Source organism: Hypanus sabinus, chromosome 13 (genome assembly GCF_030144855.1).
Source record: "Hypanus sabinus isolate sHypSab1 chromosome 13, sHypSab1.hap1, whole genome shotgun sequence".
In the NCBI taxonomy this organism is placed as follows: domain Eukaryota; kingdom Metazoa; phylum Chordata; class Chondrichthyes; order Myliobatiformes; family Dasyatidae; genus Hypanus; species Hypanus sabinus.
In genome coordinates this window covers 19,625,672-19,646,661 of record NC_082718.1, presented here as the reverse complement: position 1 = coordinate 19,646,661, position 20,990 = coordinate 19,625,672, and the positions used below count along the sequence as shown (strand labels likewise).

At 42.6% G+C, this 20,990-nt stretch overlaps 1 protein-coding gene across 1 annotated transcript in view; it reads right to left on the bottom strand.

Moving 5' to 3' along the window:
- The window catches only part of LOC132404307 (cadherin-23-like), a 99,910-nt gene that overhangs the window by 19,464 nt on the left and 59,456 nt on the right, over positions 1 to 20,990 (bottom strand). Inside the window, exons 32-38 of the mRNA XM_059988480.1 lie at positions 17,073 to 17,229; positions 15,854 to 15,959; positions 15,540 to 15,755; positions 13,562 to 13,707; positions 4,017 to 4,158; positions 1,535 to 1,788; positions 809 to 939 (exon numbers count right to left, since the gene is read on the bottom strand). Coding sequence (XP_059844463.1) covers positions 809 to 939; positions 1,535 to 1,788; positions 4,017 to 4,158; positions 13,562 to 13,707; positions 15,540 to 15,755; positions 15,854 to 15,959; positions 17,073 to 17,229 — 1,152 coding nt within the window. The remainder of the gene's footprint in view (positions 1 to 808; positions 940 to 1,534; positions 1,789 to 4,016; positions 4,159 to 13,561; positions 13,708 to 15,539; positions 15,756 to 15,853; positions 15,960 to 17,072; positions 17,230 to 20,990) is intronic.

Here is a 20,990-nt window from a genome sequence, read left to right as displayed (position 1 = left end):
CATTATTCAGCAAGCGCTCCAACTCAATTCTGTCACCAGTGGATTTGATGAAGAAGAAGTACTCGGGCAGCTGAGAAAAGGATGGTTCTCTCAACAAATAAAACATAACTGGCCCAATTCTTGCTTTGTGCCTGTGGGAAGTTCATTCCCCATTTGCAATACAAAGTAAACTTGGTTAAAACTTTAGGGCTTTTGATAATTTTCAGGAACCTCTCAAGTGTGTAGGGCAGGTGGGACAGGGGAGGCAGAAGTACCTACAGTACTTCTTCAAAAGGTGTAACCTTGGACAGAGCATGTAAGGGAGGTATCAGGGATGCTCCAGTGACCTCTGTTGGATCTTTTATCATTGCAGGCCAGTGCATTAGTAGAAACTCTATCAATAGCTGTGTGAGAAAAGGGACTTGTCCTTTCATCCAGATCTGCAAACAAAAATATGAAGAGAGTAGGCAGCAAAATGAGAAACACAAAGGAGGCCTTCCATTGTCTTTACTTCTCCAGCAATCTGCTTCTCTCGCCAGAGATGCCGCCGACTCGCTGAGTATCTGTTTTTATTTCCTGTTTCTATTTCTTCTATCAGTTCCTGACTTCCTGTACATGCAGTAGTTCTTGCTTTCAGTTAATCATTCTACAATCCCTCAAATCCTACCTTATCTTCTGGAAGCCAAATATATTCAGCAATTACTTTTCACTCACGTTCCTCTGCAAAGTCTGATTGCATTATTCGTACAACACTGTGCAGGTTTATGAATTTGTCAAGGCTGCGGGCATGACACACTTGCAGAAAGGAATGCCCGGGTGTTGTACTGACCTTGTGGCACAAGCCCAGGCTATTCCAGAGATGACAAGCACCGTCAGGGCTGCAGATAGAGTAATCACTGCCACAAACCAACTCTCAGGAGCCCAGTAGGAGGAGGTTATTGACAAGACACTGGTGGTAAACTGGAGAAGAGAGTGAGAAACCTCCATCAGGCTGAGCAAAATCAGGGGGAAAAAAATTCAACACTTTAAAAAGGTCAGTAACTTTTTTCCAACTATTCAAGTCGTAGTGTGAAGAAAACTTAATGCAGGGGAGATTTGAATTAGTGCCCAGGACTCGCGACAACAGTTAATGAAATAGATTTCTGGTCAGTCAATGGGAATTCCAATGGGAATCAGCATGGTGGGGGGGTTAACCACAGCAAGGGACTGTGCGGGGAGGGGGCATCTGCTAGTAAAGAGTCATTGTGAAACAGTGATAAAATACAGATTTATGGGTGCAATATATGTGATTTGCGTGCATCTCCCCAGTTAAAATGTAGTAGCTGTGCTATTATGTGGGCGTATTTCGAACTTCAGTTCCCAGCAGGCATTGTGGGTGGTTTACCCGGAACCGGAAGTTTCAATTGTGACCTGGCCGCACAACAGTTTAGTAATAAAGTGTTCTAGTGGTAAACCCACCCCAAGTTTGTCTCTATTAAGAAGAAACATAACAGTAACCACCCCCAAGACCCACTGATTGGTAGGTATATTTTGACAGGTGTTGGAGCGGGGATACCTGTGTGGTGGTGGTGGTGGTGGTAGTAGTTGGTTGTGTGGTTGTCCATGGCACCACATGTATCACCACAGTCGCCGTGGACGTGAGCTGCTGATGTTTGTCCTTGCCAAGCTCATCTGTCACCTGGATCAGCAAGGTGTACTCCCTGGAGTGCTCAATACCTCGAAATGTGTCAAACTGAAACCGCTGAGTGGAGACCACCTTAGGAGGATTGTTGTCTGGTCTCTGTAGCTCAAAGAGGTCCTCTGTGTTTTCTGCAGAACATTAAGATATTTCACTAATGGATTAGCAATTGCCTGGATGGTATTGCTAAGATGGTTATATACACATATTTAACACACTTATCATCTTCATTGAAATCAATTGAATCAAGTGGTTTGATGGATTCCTGGCTGGATGGCAAATTACTCCAATGGGTGTTGGTGCGAGGCCTAGTGGCTAAGGCATCGGTCTAGTGATCTGAAGGTCGCTAGTTCGAGCCTCAGCTGAGGCAGCGTGTTGTGTCCTTGAGCAAGGCACTTAACCACACATTGCTCTGTGGCGACACCGATGCCAAGCTATATTGGCCTAGTGCCCTTCCCTTGGACAACATGGGTGGCATGGAGAGGGGAGACCTGCGGCATGGGCAACTGCAGGTCTTCCATACAACCTTGCTCAGGCCTCAGTCAACACTGAAATTGATGGACAGCCGAAGAGAAGAAGGGGGGCTCAAGTTATAGGCAGGGTCTCTTTTTAAGAGCTGCAAACCCTGTACTTGGGTCTGTCTTGCACAGTCATATTCTCCTGTATCTTCAATTCTATTGATTCATACTCTCCTTCTCTGATTTCAAACCTTTTATCATTTTACCTATAATATTACTCAATTCTCCCCAATGGTGTTGCCAGTATCTTTTATTTCTTTTGAGTGTTTGCTTTCAGCAGAAATCTATTGGAGATGGAGTTGATCATCCTCCATTAAAACATCTCCTGCCTATTGTTTCTCATTCAAGTCATTGATGTTGACATCTCTCAGCACGTGTACACACGCACACTCACACTCACACTCTCTCTCTCAGTGCCTATTGCCAGCCGTACGTGTTGCCCCATGTTCACTCTGTCATGTTGAAGCTAGCAATTTGCTAAAAGTGGATGATTAAGGTAATTGTTATGAGCCATGGCTTTAGCTGCAGACTATTCCATTTCCTAATGATCCCAATTTTATTTCTCACACAATTTAATCTTTGAGGAAGTCAAATGAAACTTAAATATTGTCAGATGTTATGGACTTCCCTACAACCTAAAATCCATCAGTCACAAATTTATGTAAGTGAAGTGTAAAGATGCATCAGAAACACAAGAAAATCAGCAGATGCTGGAAATCCAGACAACACACACACAGTGCTGGAGGAGCTCTGGGCAGGCCAGGCGGCATCTCTGGAAAAGAGTAACCGGTTGATGTCACGGGCTGAGGCCCTTCATCAGATATGCTACTGTTCAGCTCACATGTTAATGATCTGGATGAGGAAATTGATGTCTTTGCGGCTAGATGGCAGATGATACCAGGAGTGGTGCAGGGGGAAATAGTATTGAGGAAGCAGGGAGCTGCAGAAGGACTTGGACAAATTATAAGCATGGGCTAAGAAGCGACAGATGGAATATTGTGTAGGGAAGTACACAGTCATGTACTTTGGTAGAAGGAATAACTGGGAAAAATTAGAAATTGAAGATGCAACGGGACTTTGGAGTCATAATGTCGGATTCCCTGAAGGTTAACCTGCAGGTTGAGTTGGCAAATGCAATATTTGCATTGATTTCAAGACTAGAATATAAAAGGAAGGATGTAACACTGAGACTTTATAAGGCTTTGGTCAGACCACCCTTGGATTATGATGAGCAGTTTTGGGCCCCTTATCTATAAAAAGGGTGCTGGCATTGATGAGAGTTCTTGAGAATGACCTGGGAAAGAAGGGGTTAATATATGAGGAGCGTTTAATGGTACTTGCTGGAGTTTGGAAGAATGAGGGTGGATCTCATTGAAGCCTATTGGATGTTGGAAGGGTTAGAGAAAGTAGGCGTGGAAAGGATGTGGAAAACTCTAGGACCAGAGAGCAGAGCTTCAGATCAGAAGATCCCGTTAGAACAGAGATGAGGAAGAACTTCTTTAGCCAGATATGGTGAATCTGTGGAATTCATTGCCAGAGACGGCTGTGGGGATCAAGCTATTGGGTATCTTTAAAGTGGGGGTTGATAGGTTATTGATGAGGAAAGGTGCTAAAGCTTACGGGAGAATGCAGGAAAATGGGGATGAGTAGGAAAATAAATCAGCTGTAATCAAATGGCAGAGCAGACTCTAAGGGCCAAATGGCCTAATTCTGCTCCTATGTCTGATGCTCTTATGGTCCTTCCCTGCCCCTTCCTCAAGTAATCTACACACTTTGTTTTATTGATTACAATTATTAAAATAGAAAAGAATATTTTCCCAATAACACAGTGTTATGCTCACCTCCCACTATTGAGTAGCTGAGTTCACTGTCAGGAGAATCTCTATCAGAGCACTGCAACTGAACAAAGGGGGTGGTGATGGTGGAGTAGATGGTGCTCTCGAAATAATCGGGGTTACATACTGGAGCCTCATCATTCACATTCTGAAATTTCAATGAATTAGTGTTAGCAACCATAGCTGACGTGTATGTTGTTGATGAAAAATGAAACAGAATGAAGACAAAAGTAATCAAACTGGAGCTGGGTCTCCGACATTAGAGGATGTTTGATCCATTCTAATAGAAATATCTCTTTCAAGCAAAAAGCATTGGTACATTGAAGAATTTCTTAGTTAAAAGACATTAATACATTTTAAAGATCCAATTTATTTCACATTGGATAATGAATTTTAAGTAAAAACAGAAACTTTGGGAAAACTTGGGAAGGTCAGGCCAAGTCTGTGGAGAGAGAGGACGAGAGGAAAAGTTAACCATGGCCTTTCAGCAGAATTGAGTGGCCGGTGTCATTTCTGGAGAAGGTTTATTAACCTGTAACATTAACTCTGTTTCTCACTTCCCAGATGCTGCCTGAATTGTTGAGTATTTCCAGTACTTTGTTTTTATTTCAGATTTCCAGTGCCCATAATTTTGCTAACTTTCAAATATGTCTAGTTTAATTCATGAACTTTCTCAGGGTTTTGGAATCTACAGTGCAAAATAACTGTGATTAGGTACAAACGTACTTCGTGTTTCTATCTTAGTACTAGAGTTAACCCAAATAAGTTTTTAGGTACTATTGATACTTACATGAATATATTTAACAGCATAACTTATAAAGTATGTGTTTAAGACATTCAAAATGGTCTGAACTCTTCTACTTAAGTAGATTAATCAATTTGAATTATTTCTATTGATATGATGTTGGTCTTGCATCTGCTTTTATAAAACCCTAGCTTTCTACTTCAAAACATCTTTTATCCAACATTTTGCTTCAGTTGTGTTCCAAATCTTAAAGTAGTCTTGATTTCATATCCCTTTTTGCATTATCGTCCTTGGATTGGGGTCAGGCTGTCTTTGCTTTGTATCAGTGTTCTCGCTCAGAGACCCTGAGAGCCAATCAGGCATTCTAGGGTTGTTGATGTGGATGGGAAGGGAGCTTTGTGTAGTGACTGACAGATCCCTCGCAGCGGTGGATAGAGTTCGGAGGCCACAGCATGCCAAAAAGTTTTCAGAAAAGACTAGGTGAAACAGAGCGTTGCTGGAAATTTGAAATAAAGTCAGAAATTGTTTAATGGCAGAGTACTAATGGAATGATAAGGCCTAAGCCTAGATCAATGACTTGCATTTTAGACAGGGAGGGAGAGCAGCCAGATGTCTTGGTACATTTTGGTACCAGTGACGTAAGACGGAAATCAAAGAAGTCCTGAAAAGAGAACTCAGACAGCTAGGTAGAACGCTGAGAAGCAGGACCCCCAGGGCAGTAGTTTCTGGAATGCTGCTTGTGCCAAGGTACCAATGAGGGTAGAAACAGGATGATTTAGCAAATTAATGCATGGCTGAGAAGCTGGTGCAGGGGGCAGGTCTTCAGGTTCTTGGATCATTTGGATCTCTTCTTGGGGAGGTATGTCCTGTTCGAAAATGACAGGTAGCACCTGAACCTGAGGGAAACCAATATTCTCACTGGCAGGTTTGTTAGAGCTGTTGGGGAAGGTTTAAACTATTTGAACAGAGGGTTGGGAACCGGAGTGAAGGGCCTCAGGATAGGACAGATGGTACAAAAGCAAAGATAGTGTGCAGTCAGTCTTTCAGGAAGGGCAGGTAGATGATAGGACAAAATTGCAACCAGCAATGCATTAGGGATGCAGAATCAAAAAGGGTAGGAAGCACAGTGCTCAAAGTATTATAAGTCAATGCACGGAGTACAAGAAATAAGGGGGATGATCTTGTTGCACATTTATGGATTTTCAGCTATGATGTTGCAGCCATCATTAAATCATGGCAGAAGGATGGTTGCAGTTGGGAACTAAATGTCCAAGGTTACACATTGTATCAGAGGGACAGGAAGGCAAGCAAAGGGAGTGGCATGGCTCTGCTCATAAAGAATGGCATCACATCATTAGAAAGACGTGACGCAGGATTGGAAGATGTTGAATCCTTGTGGGTTGAGTTAAGAAACCGCAAGAGTAAAAGGACCCTGGTGGCAGTTATATACAGGGCTCCCAACAGTATCTGGGGTGTTGACCACAGAATACAACAGGAATTAGGAAAAGCACGTCAAAAGGGCAATGTTACGATAGTCATGGGAGATTCCAACACGCAGATCAATTGGGAAAATCAGGTTCAAAATAGATCTCAAGAGAGTGAGTTTGTTGAATGCATACTAGATAGCTCTTTGTCATTGAGCCTACTAGGGGATCAGCTACACTGGATTGGGTGTTACCTTATGAACCGGAGGTGATCAGGGAGCTTAAGGTAAAAGAACCCTTGGGAGACAGTGATCACAATATGACAGAGTTCAACTTGAAACTTGATAGGGAGAAAGTAAAGTGTAATGTAGCGGTATTTCAATAGAGTAAAAGAAATTACAGTAGTATGAAAGAGGAATTTGCCGAAGTACATTGGAGGGACATGCTGGCAGGGACGACAGCAGAGCAGAAACGGCATGAGTTTCTGAGAAAGGTTAGGAAGGTGCAGGATAGATGTATCCCAAAAACAAAGAAATACTCAAATGGTAAAATCGTACAACCGTGGCTGACAAGGGCAGTCAAAGTGAATGTAAAAGCAAATGAGGGAGCACACAACAAAGCAAAAGTGAGTGGGAAGACAGAGGATTGCAAAGCGTTTAAAACTCTACAGAGAGCAACTGAAAGAATCATTAGGAGGGAAAAAAGGAAATATGAAAGCAAGCTAGCAAACAATATCAAAGTGGATAATAAAAACTTTTTCAAGTATGTAAAACTAAAAGAAAGACGCGAGTGGATATAGGCCAACTAGAAAATGAGGCCGGAAAAAATAACAACAGGGGCCACGGAGAGGGCAGGTGTGTGCGTGTGTGTGTGTGTGTGTGTGTGTGTGTGTGTGTGTGTGTGTGTGTGTGTGTGTGTGTGTGTGTGTGTGTGTGTGTGTGTGTGTGTGTGTGTGTGTGTGGCATCCGTTAGTCTCGTGAGACCATGGATCTGCCACCCCTCCAGGGCGCAGGTCTGGGCAAGGTTGGGTGGAAGACCGGCAGTTGCCCAAGTAGCGAGTCTCCCCTCTCCACGCCAACGATGTTGTCCAAGGGAAGGGAAAGGGCCGATACAGCTTGGCACCAGTGTCGTCACCGGAGTTGCCAGAACGAGGTTGAAGGCAATGTCGACTGCCTTAGGGACTCCAGCTCTGGATTTGTCCTCAGGGTTTACTCCCTAAGCCTTTCCCATGAGTGGCCACAAGGCAGCGGAGGTTTGAAATCAGAGTTTTCCCTCTCTTAGAAGGACTGCCTTCCCAGGCTGAAGAGCTCCATCTACCTGAAGGGTACTAAATTAGTATTTTGCATCAGTTTTCACTGTGGAAGACACTAGCAGTGGGCCAGATGTTGCAGGGGTAAGGGAAGAGAAGTGAGTGTAGTTACTATTACAAGGGAGAAGGTGCTCAAAAAGGTGAAAGAACTAAAGGTATATAAGTCACCCAAGACCAGATAAGCTGCACCCCAGCATTCTGAAAGAGGAAGCAGTAGAAATTCTGGAGGCATTATTAATGATTTTTCAAAAATCATTGGACTTTGGTATATACCAGAGGACTGGAAAATTGCAAATGTTACTCCATTCTTTAAGAAAAGAGGAAGGCAGCAGAAAGAAATTATAGACCAGTTAGCCTGACCTCAGTGGCTGGAAGGATATTGGAGTCACTTATTAAGGATGAGGTTATGGAGTACCTGGAGACATAGGACAAGATAAGACAAAATCAGCATGGTTTCCTTAAGGGTAAATCTTGCCTGATAAAGCTGTTGGAATTCTTTGAGGAGATTACAAGTAGGATAGATAAAGTGGATGCTGTGGATGTTGTATATTTGGACTTTCAGAAGACCTTTGACAAGGTGCCACACACGAGGCTGCTAACCAGGTTAAGGGGCTGTGGGATTACAGGAAAGTTATTGGCATGGTTAGAGTATTGGCTGATTAGTAGGACACAGTGAGTGGAATAAAAGTATCCTTATCTGGTTGGCTGCTAGTGAGAAGTGGTGCTCTGCAGGGGTCACTGTTGGGACCACTTCTTTTTATGCTCTATATCAATGATTTAGATTATGGAATAGATGGCTTTGTTGCAAGTTTGCAGAAGATACAAAGACTGGTGAAGGAGCAAGTAGTGTTGAGGCTGCAGAAGGACTTAGACAGATTACGAGAATGGGCAAGAAGTGGCAAGTGAAATACAATGTTCAAAATGCATGGACATGCATTTTGGTCGAAGAATTCATTGTGCAGACTATTTTCTAAACAGGAAGAAAATCCAAAAATCTGAGATGCAATCATCCTAAATGTTAACTTTCAGGTTGAGTTGGTGGTGAGGAAGGCAAATGCAATGTGAGCATTCATTTCAAGAGGTCTAGAATACAAGAGCAGGGATGTGATATTGAACCCTTATAAGGCATTGGTGAGGCCTCACTTTGAGTATTGTGAACAGATTTGGGCTCCTCATCCAAGAAAGGATGTGTTGGCATTGGAGAAGGTTCAGAGGAAGTTCAAAGGGTGATTCCGGGAATGAAAGGGTTGTCACACAAGCAACAGTTGATAGCTGGAAGTTAGAAGGATGAGGGGGGATCTCATTGAAACCATTGAATGTTGAAAGGTGTAGACAGAGTAGATGTGGAAAGGATACTTCCCATGATGAGGGAGTCTGGAACAAGAGGCCACAAACTCAGGATAGAGGGGCATCCATTTAAAACAGAGATGCGGAGAAATTTCTTCAGCCAGAGGGTGGTGAATTTGTGGGATTTATTACCACAGGCATTGGGAGTCATTGGGGGTATTTAAGGCAGAGCTTGGTAGGTTCTTGTTTGGACAGGGCATCAAAGGTTACTAGGAGAAGGCTGGGGAGTGGGGCAGAGGAGAGGAAAAAGGATCAGCCATGATTGAAGACTTGATGAGCCAAATGGCCTAATTCTGTTCCTTTGTCTTATGGTCTTATGGTTAACCCAAATTTCAAACCTCTTCCTTTGCCTGACATTCTGTAATTTCATTAATTACCACATCTGGTTTTGAATAAATGATTTCATATTGTTGAGTTTATGCAGCTATATAATTAATTTTCCCATCAAATAAATAATTATTCATTGGTTTATCATTGAATTTTTTTCATCATTATAATTTGTTATTTATTGCTAAGCTTTCTTGAAGTATTTGTAGCGATCTTATCCATGACCTTGCAGTTAGCAGTGAAGCTACACGTGTAGCTATCAACATTTTTACAAGGCTTTTCTCTTTTCATTGTCTTTATTTTAGTAAAATCATTGAGGTGTGAAAACCAAGAATCTGTAGAAACTCAACTGTAAATGATTTTCATTTTACAACCACGTAAATCTTCAGATTGGCTGTAATACTGATTCCACCTTCCTTAAAAGTTTGCCTGAAAATGCCAGGCAGTGGCACTAGATGGCGCTCTATGTATGTACAATCACAGCCTAGAACAACTGAGCAGATACACGACCCTTACGGGAATGTGTATGTGGAGCAGTTTGAATAATATCTGCAGACCAACACGTCAATTTTAAGCCACTTTTCTCAGTTTAAGATCCATGTTTAAACTTTGGTTTTGTCAGCTAATACTATAATTTATTGATGAGAATCAAGAACTTAATTCTAGTATCAGCTTTTTAAAGCAAATGTGTAATGTGAAAGTTTAAACACCATGGAGCAAGTTGGACAGAAAATTTCATATATTCTTTTACAGGATCAAAATGCAATTGTTCGAATGGTGTCACCAGTGAGGCGACAATGGGCTTAACTGATTTGACCTCTGAACTGGAGGGGTACTAACATTCTTGCAGGAATGTTTGCCAGTGCTGCTGGGGGGGGGGGGGGGGGGGTTTAAACTAGATGTGCAGGGGGCAGGGATCCAGATTACGAGAGAAGATGATATGATGAAGGATAAAGGGACAGGTGGGGAATACACGTTTCCCAAATATTAATTGTGTAAAGGAGAAAGGTGAGACAGAACATATGTCGGAAAAGTTACATGTACAGAGGGTTGGTCAGAAGGAGCATGGGGTTAAATGTGTAGAAGGTTTGGGTGATCTTGAAAAGGTCATCAAAATTCAGGGTGCAATTAGCCCGATGGAAGTTCAAGGAGCTGGGTTAGGTACAATAGACAGTGTTTTAAGCAAAGAGAGGAGGAATGGGCTAAGAATTCTATACTTGAATGCGCGTAATGTCAGAAATAAGACAGATGAGCTTGAAGCTCAGATGAAAATGGGGAACTACGATATTGTTGGGATCACGGAGACATGGCTGCAAGGGGATGAGGCCTGGGAATTGAGTGTACCAGGGTATACGTGCTATCGTAGAGACAGAAATATGGGAAGAGGGAGTGGGGTGGCCCTGTTGGTGAGGAATGAGATTCAGTCCTTAGCAAGAGGTGACTTGGGAACAGGGGAAGTAGTGTCTGTGTGGATTGAGCTGAGGAACAGTAAGGGTAAAAAGACCCTAATGGGTGTTGTGTACAGGCCCCCAAACAGTAGCGTGGATATTGGGTACAAGTTGATTAGGGAGTTAACATTGGCATGTGCTAAAGGTAATGCAGTCGTTATGGGAGATTTCAACATGCAGGTGAACTGGGAGAATCAGGTAGGTGCTGGACCCCAGGATAGGGAGTTTGTGGAGTGTCTAAGGGATGTATTTTTGGAACAGCTTGTGCTTGAGCCAACCAGGAACGAGGCTATTTTGGACTTGGTGATGTGTAATGAACAGGAATTGATAAGTGATCTTGAAGTAAAGGAGCCATTAGGAAGTAGTGATCATAACATGATAAGCTTTTATCTACAATTTGAGAGGGATAAGGGCAGATCAGAGTTGTCAGTGTGGCAATTAAATAAAGGAGACTACGGAGCCATGAGGGAAGAGCTGGCCAAAGTTAAATGGGCTGGTGCCCTGGCAGGAAAGACAGTGGATCAGCAGTGGCAGATACTCTTGGGGATAATACAAAAGATGCAAAAGCAGTTCATTCCAATGAGAAGGAAGGATTCAAAGAGGGGAAAGGGGCCACAGTGGTTGACAAAGGAAGTCAGAGATTGCATAGCATTAAAGAAAAAGAAGTATGACAGGGCTAAGATGAGTGGGAATACAGATGATTGGGAAAGTTTCAAGGAATAGCAGATCTTGACTAAAAAAGCAATACGGAGAGAAAAAATCAGGTAAGAGCTCAGTCTAGCCAAGAATATAAAAGGGGATAGCAAAAGCTTTTTTAGCTATGTGAAGAGAAAGAAGATAGTTAAGAACAATGTTGGCCCCTTGAAGAATGAATTGGGAGAAATTGTTATGGGAAACAGGGAAATGGCAACAGAATTTAATGCATACTTTAGATCTGTCTTCACCAGGGAGGACACAAGCAATCTCCCAGATGTATGGATGGGCCAGGGTCATAAGATATCAGAGGAATTGAGACAGATTGACATTAGGAAAGAAACTGTGATGAGTAGACTGGTAGGACTGAAGGCTAATAAATCCCTGGGTCCAGATGGTCTGCATCCGAGGGTTCTAAAAGAGGTGGCTCAGGAAAGTGCGGATGCATTGGTAATCATTTTCCAATGTTCCTTAGATTCAGGATCAGTTCCTGAAGATTGGAGAGTGGCTAATGTTATCCCACTTTTCAAGAAGGGAGGGAAGGAGAAAACAGAGAACTACCGCCCTGTTAGCCTAACGTCAGTCGTGGGGAAGATGCTTGAGTCCATTATTAAGGACGAAATAGTGGCACATCTTGATGGCAGAAATAGGATTAGGTCGAGCCAGCATGGATTTACCAAGGGCAAATCATGCTTGACTAATCTGTTGGAGTTTTTTGAGGGTGTAACAAGGATGTTAGACGAGGGTAAGCCAGTGGATGTTATGTACCTAGATTTTCAGAAGGCATTCGATAAGGTGCCACATAAGAGATTGGTGAGTAAAATCAGAGCTCATAGCATTGGGGGCAGGGTTTCAACATGGATAGAAAACTGGTTGGCAGATAGAAAGCAAAGGGTAGCAGTGAATGGGTGTTTCTCGGACTGGCTGGAGGTGACTAGTGGGGTACCACAGGGCTCTGTATTGGGACCACAGCTCTTTACGATTTATGTCAACGATTTAGATGAGGGCATTGAAAACTATATCAGCAAGTTTGCTGACGATACTAAACTGGGTGGCAGTGTGACATGCGAAGAGGATGTTAGGAGAATACAGGGAGACTTGGATAGGCTGGGTGAGTGGGCCGACACTTGGCAGATGTCATTCAATGTGAATAAATGTGAAGTTATCCACTTTGGAAGCAGGAACAAGAGGGCAGAGTATTGTCTGAATGGTGTAGAGTTAGGTAAGGGAGAAATGCAAAGAGACCTAGGAGTCCTAGTTCATCAGTCAATAAAGGTGAATGAGCAAGTGCAACAGGCAGTGAAGAGGGCAAATGGAATGTTGGCCTTTGTTACAAGGGGAATTGAGTACAAGAGCAAGGATGTCCTTTTGCATTTGTACAGGGTCCTGGTGAGACCATACCTGGAATGTTGTGTACAGTTTTGGTCTCCAGGTTTGAGGAAGGACATTCTGGCAATTGAGGAAGTGCAGCGTAGATTCACTAGGTTGATTCCTGGGATGGCAGGGCTGTCTTACGCAGAGAGATTGGAGAGATTGGGCTTGTACACACTGGAATTGAGGAGATTGAGAGGGGATCTGATTGAAACGTTTAAGATAATTAAAGGATTTGATAGGATTGAGGCAGGAAATATGTTCCAGATGTTGGGAGAGTCCAGTACCAGAGGGCATGGATTGAGAATAAGAGGTCAGTTATTTAAAGTTGAGAAAGAACTTCTTCTCCCAGAGAGTTGTGGAGATGTGGAATGCACTGCCTCGGAAGACAGTGGAGGCCAATTCTCTGGATGCTTTCAAGAAGGAGCTAGATAGATATCTGATGGATAGGGGAATCAAGGGATATGGGGACAAGGCAGGGACTGTGTATTGATAGCAAATGATCAGCCATGATCTCAAAATGGCGGTGCAGACTCGAGGGGCCGAATGGTCTACTTCTGCACCTATTGTCTATTGTCTATTGACCTTGTGCAATAAGACCGCACCATATTGTAGAGCAAGGTGCGGTCTTTGGATTTCTTTAATGCGTAGCTGTGTTCTGAATCACTTGTTATGGGGGCGGGGGGGGGGGGCACCAAGTTGTGCCCCAATGCTTTTCAATAATCTGGGCGCATCGTAAAAAAAAATAGCGGTGAAGTATTTAGCTCACTAAATCTTCATAATATTCACCTGACATGAAAATGAAAAGAAATTGAATGATCAGTACAAAGGTATAGTGAATCATGCCAGGATACTTTCACTGACTGAGCTTCAGGGTTCTACCTTACCAAGACATTAACAGTCACTATGGCTGAGCTGCTCCTTTGCTTAAGCGGGTCGATTTGAAGATCATTTTTCATATCTGTTGCTTTGACAGTGAGGACATAAGTCTCTTGTTTCTCTCTGTCCAAGGAATTTAAAAGTCGTATTCGGCCTGTCAAAGCAAACATTAGTATATTGCTGAGCTAACGAAGACTGAAAATGGCATCAAAAGAACACTAAACCGCAGTCCAGACCAATAAATATAAAGTATATAATTTTCACATTGTTTCTCTTTGATTTCCTGGTGAAATGTGATACGACTGAAGGAAAATGATTATCAGGTGATGATCACAATTTGTTCCTCGAATGCACTAGAAAATGATAAGTAATGATTATAAGCTTTGCTCTCACTATTATGCCTTCATTACCCACTGTAGCTGTTAATGTTCTCATTGTTTTTGACTCACCACACCACCAGCCTTCACGTTCAGTACATAATTCTCCATAATTTCCATCATCTCCAACAGGATCCCACCACCAAGTACATCTTTCCCCCCCCCCCCCACTTTCTGCTTTCTGCAGGAATCACTCCCTATGTGACTCCCTTGTCCATTCATTCCACCCCCCACTGATCTCCCTCCCGGCACTAGTTCCTTGTAAGTGGAGCAAGTGCTACACCTGCCCCTACATTCCTCCCTCACCACCACTCAGAGCCCCAAACAGTCCTTCCAGGTGAGGCGACACTTCACCTGTGAGTCTGCTGGGGTCACCTCCTGTATCTGGTGCTCCCGGTGTGGCCTCAGGTATATCAGTGAGACCCGACACAGATTGGGAGACCGCTTCGCCGAGCACCTACGCTCCATCCGCCAGGAAAAGCAGGATTTCCTGGCGATCATCCAATTCGATTCTACTTCCCATTCCCATTCCGACATGTCAGTCCACAGCATCCTGTACCACTGTGATGAGGCCACACTCAGGTTGGAGGAGCAACACCTTGAATTCCGTCTGGGTAGCCTCCAACCTGATGGCATGAACATTGACTTCTCGAACTTCTGCTAATTGCCCCCCAGCCTTCACCAATCCCCCATTCCTGTTTCGCTCTTTCACCTTATCTCCTTACCTACCCATCCTCTCCCTCTATTTCTCCTCCTTTTTCCTCCATGGTTAACTACCCTCTCCTATAGACTACCGCTTCTCCAGCCCTTTATCTCTTTCACCAATCAACTTCCCAGCTCTTTACTTCACTCCTCCCCCTCTCCCGGATTCACCTGTCGCCTGCTGCCTTGTGCTTCTTCCTCCCCCTCCCCCATCTTCTTGCACCTCATCTTTTTTCTCCAGTCCTGATGAAGGGTCTCGGCTGGAAACATCGACTGTACTCTTTTCCATAGACGCTGCCTGGCCTGCTGAGTTCCTCCAGCATTTTGTGCGTGTTGCTTAGAATTCCAGCATCCGCAGATTTTCTTATGCCCTCTGCTTTAAGCCCACCTAAGTTTACACTGATAATTATGATTAATCTGTTTGCAATGGAACTAAGCTTAAACTCGGTTTACACGGTATGATAGTGCATGTAACTCTATTGTAGCTCCAGTGATCCCAGCTCATTTCCTGCCGCTGTCTGTACGTTGTCCCCATGACCCTGTGAGTTTCCTCCAGGTGCTCCGGTTTCCTCCCACTTCCCAAAGACATGTGTCCTAGCAGCTGATTTGGGTCACATGAGTGTAATTGGGTGGGGCGGGTTCTTTGGGCTGGAAGGGCCGGTTACCGTACTGTATCTCTAAATAAATAAAACAAATGAAACTATTTCAGCAGTTATGGCACTGAATCATTTCATGGATAAATCTGCAGTGGCAATAAACTACATATACCATACAAAAACAACCTGCTTAACTACACAGATTTTATATTTCACAAGGCCAAATGAAGTTGTTATATAGCATCTCCAGTGGAACGTATACAGCCCCTTATAAATAGGACTTATGAATGGAAATTCATAATATATATTACCTGAGTCAGATTCAATGTAAAATATAGGTGGGATTTCACTGTTGCCTCCTACGATCGAATATTTGATGTTGTTAAACGGGAGGTCATCATCAGTAAATATTGCAGTTCCAATGAGAGCCCCAATTGGGCTGTCTTCAAAGACGTTAAACGTTCGTGATCCTGATGCAGGATTCCACTCATTCACTGGTGTAACCTTCACTATAACTGTGGCGGTACCTAAGGTAAACAAGTTAGCTTGTGAATTTAAAGTTCATAGCCGCGCCAGTGACTTGATGTTTTGGAAAAACAATGTATAAATAGAGCTAAAAACTTACTTGTCAATTGAGGCTTTCCATTATCTGTTACCTTAACAATGATCAAGTGTTGAAAATGAACTGCAGCAAATGAGTTATCATCATACTGCAAGAGCGATGACCCAATCTGTAAAATAATTGGTGTTATACAGATTACTTGTTCTGGGGGATTCTTAACAAATTCAAGATTTTACAGAATTCTTAATCACTATGACTGGATCAGAGGTAGAATTGTTATTCTTCTTGTAGTTGAATTCTCCTATGTTTGTATTTTTATATAATCGCCGACTGTATATACGAGTAATTGTTCGGTGAATTAATTGTTCAGTAATTACCGTGCAGTTGCTTTGCATTTTTCTAGAACCTTAGTTTTCACCGTTAGGTGTCATATCTTTTGAAACAGGCTATTTTATAGGTTAATCGTTTTCACTGGACTGTGTTGCTTTCTACAGTTGGAGAATAAGATTACTACAACTATTTTCCGTCTGTTCTTTTCTTTGTTCTCTCAATACCTTTTCCTTTTTGTTCTTCATTGTTCTTGTATCACTTGATGAATTGATGAATTCATTCCTGACTTCCAAATAACCTTTGGATCGCAAAAGCATCAGAATCCAACGCTGGTTTCACATGATGGGTGTTGAAATGTTACAACAAACAACTTTATTTTAACTCATCTTTTTATTTTCTGAGGGGATGAAGACAACGCTGTCACGTAGGGTAGCACGGTGGTTAGCACAATGGTTTACAGTGCAAGTGACCTGGGTTCAATTCCCTCTGCGGCCTGTAAGGAGTTTGTACGTTCTCCCATGACCTCGTGGTCTCCTCCAGGTACTCTGGTTTCCTCCCACATTCCAGTTAGTAAGTGAGTTACCCATTGTAAATTGTTCCGTAATTAGGCTAGGGTTAAATCGGGGGGTTGCTGGGCAGCGTGGCTCGAAGGGCTGGAAGGGGCTCTCCTGTGCTTTACCTCAATAAGTAAATAAGAAAATATTTGTTGCTCTAATGCAGTAGATTTCCCAAGGACAGAAATTTGACACTGTCTTCAAGCCTGAGACAAATCAAAGCGTCAGAAAATGAATGTGCAGCTGCCTTAGGAAGAGTTGAGTAGTCCCAGCTAGTCTGATTTGACGTCTCAGTGGTATGTTGTCAATCAGAAATAGCTTTGGGGTCACATATTGCAGTGGCTCATAGAAGCTTGAGTTTATTGCTACCAAATATCAACAAATTTACTTGTACTTACTGTTATTTCATTACCAGTGATGTTAAACCTTCCTGTCGAATATGAGTCAAGAACCATACTGTAGTTCAAGATATTATTTGCTGGTGTTCTGTCATTATCCCAGCAGTTTAGTGACACAACTGGAGTACCCTGTGGGGAAGTCTCAGCAAGCTCCATGCTGGGAAATGAAATATGGATAAAAATTAGATCTACCATATAAATGTGGTCAATAAGAACAGTGTTTCCAACTCAACCATTAATAAAGGGCTTATCAGAAACCGACTTTAAGAGTATGGATGTAAAATATTTGTATGTTATGGTGCAAATGAAGACAAAGAGCCTTAAGAAAGAAGATGTTCTTTAACAAATACAAAATACAGATCAAAAGAAACTTCTTTTAGTGGAAATGCTCAACTCTTAAAGGTGAATATTGCAGCTGTATTCAATGGCAAACTAAAACAATAACGGCGAAAGGAGTAGACTGAGTTTGAAAGAGACGGATGAGGATGGAGACTGAGTAAACTAAACCCCAGCTTAGATTCAGTTCACTGCTCTTAAAATTTTGTAATCCTATAGTAGTTGTAATAGTGACCTTTAGCATTGGCCTAATATGCAAATGTTATGAACATAAACGCTTAATCAAAATTTTATTAACAATTTGGACATGGTGCGTATTCTTGGCTCAAGCTTGGAACTGATTTGAAATGTTTGTATTAACAACAGTAAAGAAGATATATGAATTTTAAAAGCCAGAACAACTGGCAGTTTAATTTTTTCAGGCATGTGGTTATTAGAGGATGAGTGATTGACTGGTTGCCTGTTGTATCCAACGATGACGGTGAAACTTGTGTGGTGTGTTTGTGAAGTGGAAAAGCCATTGCACTGGGGCAGTCCCACTCTCTCAACTTCAAGACTGGGCCAAGTGGTACGAATAGTCATCACAACTGGAGTCTTCCCTGATTGCAGTGGATGATGATATTAGACAATATTCTTATCATAAAGTACTAATTTCCACTGAGAGTGGTAATATTTCCTTTAAACAATTACTTTGCTTTTAAAAAGTTAATTCAAGGAATAAACACCAATGCCATGACAATGAACCTTTGACCTGAAACATCAACTCTGTTCCTTTCTCTTTCGAAGCTGCCTGACCTGCTGAGTACTTCCATTATAATCCAGCTTCATTTCTGATTTCCATAATACATATCTAAACTCTTTCTTGATATCAGTTCCTCCCACTGATATTTGTCCTCCTTACTGATATCCTTCAACCTGAGTGGTACCCACTCAGGCATATGTATTATTTTCCTTTGCACCTCAGCAATAATTTTTGATTCCCTAAATAAATATTTAGCACATAAAAAAGAGGAGATAATAATGGATGAGCATCTATAAGCTTGTTGAAAATGGGCATAACCCACCAGATTAACACAGGGAAGAGCCAATTCTTCCCGCAACTAATTTGCTTTTTTTCCAAGTAACTTTTGTCCTGTGGTTAGGGTTAGGATTCATAGACAACAGACTCTAATCGAAAAGATATTAGAGCAGGTGCTTCCAACCTAGTGTTCACAGACCCCTTGCTTAATGATGTTAACCCGTGGTATAAAAAAAGTCGGAGGCCCCTGATTTAGAGAAATCTCCATTTAATGGGTTAAAATGTTTGAAGAAGCACTATCTGCATTTTGACAGGGGTAGACCTCATTGATGTTTGTTACTTCCCTATCAGTGACTTGGTATTGCCTTGTTAATAATCTGCCATGCCTTGCTGAAACCCCACAATTATTTTTAAAGCAGCATTATTGTACTGCTGGGAGGATGCCCATATTGTTTGAATACAGTTCATATGAGGTGCAAAGGAAACATCCACTTGCTAAATGGAGGTCTTTGGGTCAAACACAAGTTAACATGGAAAGCTTGCAAGCATGTCACTGCTCCTGTAATGTAAATAAGTGTGCATTTGACTTTCTGAAAAGCATTAGATTTTTTGATATGACTTGGGTTTTTTTGTGAAGAGGGTATACCTCCTATCACATAGCTCCACGTGCTAACTCAGTAGCTGGTGCTAATACACCTTATGCTGGTCTGCTGACCACTATTAATCTTTACAAGAAGAGCACTGCTGAGAGAAGTAGAAATAGAGGTCAAGAGAGCGAGCCTGGAGCGCAGTGTGTTCTGGACATTGTCGGTGAGAGTGATGGGGGCTGGCAGTTTGCACCACCTGTGGTATGGCTGAGGGGAGCCTATGGTGGGAAATTCGGATGGGGAGCCAAGTGATAGTATGGAATGGATTTCAGCAAGAAATAAAAGAACAATGAGTCGCGGGGGGGGGGGGTACAGGTTTGGATGAGGAGGGTCTCCCGCTGAAGGGCTTCAGGACTGGGGTAGAAGATGCTGTCAATCTCAAGATGATGGTTACTTTCATACGGTGACCCAGTTAGATTGATGAAGGCTATTCAGTAGGACATTGGTAAAGTCAGCAATATGTCTTAGCAAAGGTAGGGTGTTGATTACATGTGCTGATTTAAAACAATAGGAGATAATACTGAAAATGAAGACTTTGGAGAGGAGTAAAATTGTTACCACATTGGTTGGGTTAAAAACAAAGGTTTGAGATGTTATTTCAGGTGTATCTCTGTGTGTATCTATGGAGGATATTAGGGACCATCTGAGAGGGGGTCAGGCTGGTTTGGTTAAAAGATTACAGACCTGGAGAGAAGGGAATAATGGAATACTTTGTTCTGTTGTGACTTTCTGATGAAGTACTACTGTCAAAAGTCTATTTCGGCTGCATTAGTTAATCTGTCAGAATGTATGACCCTCCACTGTTGCAATGTTTTAAATGCCAACATGGGACACGTTACTGCTTCTTGCAGGGGGAAATTGTGATGTGCAAAATGCAGAAGTGAACATGAATTTGGGAATTACGAAGTTGGTGCCAAGGCAAGGTGCTGCAACTGTGAGGGAGCTCGTAATGCAGCTTATTTAGGTGTCCTGTTTTACAAAAGGCTTGGGAAATTCAGAAGGTGAAGTAAGTGCAAAATACTTCTTATGCTGATGCTGTGAGAAGATTTGATTCCTGTACATCTGTAGGGTGTTGGGTTAAAATGAACATTTACAGGGATTTGGCGGGAGTAAGATCATCGAGTGAGGTTGTATGTGTGGGGAGTGGGAGAGGTGATGCATCTAGTGAGGTATTGATTGTTAAAATAGATTTTCCTGCTTGTAAATGTACTGTGGCAAATGGAACAGTAGCAGTGGGAAAAAATCTGATAGACTCAGAATAATGCTGGATGCAGCATCAAGGTATTGGGGATTTTTGGGAATTACTGCAGAATGGACACCTGAAGTTCTTCAGAGAGAAGATTTGGGGAATGATAGTAAAAGGAATGGGCTGGTGATGGAGGGTGATTGGGGAATGGGGTGGTGATGGAGGGTGATTGGGGAATGGGGTGGTGATGGAGGGTGATTGGGGAATGGGGTGGTGATGGAGGGTAATTGGGGAATGGGCTGGTGATGGAGGGTGATTGAGGAATAGGGTGGTGATGGAGGGTGATTGGGGAATGGGGTGGTGATGGAGGGTAATTGGGGAATGGGGTGGTGATGGAAGGTGATTGGGGAATGGGCTGGTGGAAGGTGATTGGGGAATGGAGTGGTGATGGAGGGTGATTGGGGAATGGGGTGGTGATGGAGGGTAATTGGGGAATGGGGTGGTGATGGAGGGTGATTGAGGAATGGGGTGGTGGTGGAGGGTGATTGAGGAATGGAGTGGTGATAGAGGACTACTTGAAAGTTATATTTACAGCAGTAGTAATTTTTGCTTTTTGCCCATCTTTACAGATGATTCTAAAAACCCAGTTAGTAATTGGAAGGGCTCTGGGATATTTATCCCTTTTTAATGTGTTTTAATGAGATTAAGGCTGACAGATGTATTGTCCATCA